General features: G+C 43.8%; 1 protein-coding gene across 1 annotated transcript; it reads right to left on the reverse strand.

The window, feature by feature from the left end:
• Positions 1-29: 29 nt before the first annotated feature.
• Positions 30-305, reverse strand: SARC_16311 (hypothetical protein; the record flags this gene model as incomplete). The annotated part of the gene is made up of 1 exon (XM_014289579.1): positions 30-305. A coding segment is annotated over one exon (276 nt), but the record flags the coding sequence as incomplete, so codon positions are not given.
• Between the last annotated feature and the right edge of the window lie 768 nt (positions 306-1,073).

Consider the following 1,073-nt stretch of genomic DNA (forward strand, 5'->3'; position numbering starts at 1 on the left):
TTCTATATACCCCAGAAACGACACATCCCTTACCCAGTCTGCGGATGTGGCGTATTGAATACGATAGGGGGGTATTGCTGCTGTTCCTGTTGCTGGTACTGATAGTGTTGTTGTGGCTCTGGCTGTGATTGCTGGTATTTCTGTGCCTGTGTGTGTTTGTGTGTATTCGGCTGTGTCTGTGTGCGCACATGCTCTGTTTGTGCTTGTGCCATGTACTGTTGTTGTTCGTAGATGTTGTGTGCGTCTCCAGCTGAGTGGGTGGGTGGCGTTTGGCTTCTCGGCGGTGCGTGCGTGGACGTTGTGTGCTGTAAGATCAGAATCAAAAGGTGCGATTATTCATACTTCATGGCTTTATGTTTAGGGTTTGATGGTCTTAGGGTCTTAGGGTTTTAGGGTTTTAGGCCGTAATTTGAAGTATAGACAGAACCCTGAGCGCTAGTGTCATGAACTACACCGTCCAAGATAACGGGACCTGAGCGCAATACCGGGACGATATATTTATAGCGACCTAAATACGGAATACCGATGACTATGCTATATGGTAGGTATGTACTAGGACAGCGAGTACTAGCGGACGTATACAATGAATATATGGAATATGTATATAATAAAGGTATGGATTATGAACACAATATAAATATGTTTAATATATGTAGTGAAAATCTGGATTACGTATATAATGAAGATATACGTAAATAATAAAGATATGGATCACTATACAGTGCACATATGGGATGCGTATATAATAAAAATATGGATCACTATACACTGCACATATGAGTTACCTATATAATGGGTACAGGCATCTATTGAGTTTAAATAGTGTCTCTGTATACCTATAGTACCATCATATACAATGGATATGCCAATACATCACCCAAATTCGGATACCGAGGCTACACACACCTGCACACAACCACATGTCACGTACACTCACACCCATAAACCCATACCAACTCAACACCCACACAAACACACGGCCCGTGCACATACGAGCTGCTGGGCTGGTGCTGTATCGGGTGGCCCATCATATGCGGGTGGGGCATAGTGTGGGAGGACTGGCACATCCGTAG

Source organism: Sphaeroforma arctica (assembly GCF_001186125.1).
Source record: "Sphaeroforma arctica JP610 unplaced genomic scaffold supercont1.7801, whole genome shotgun sequence".
Taxonomy (NCBI): domain Eukaryota; class Ichthyosporea; order Ichthyophonida; genus Sphaeroforma; species Sphaeroforma arctica.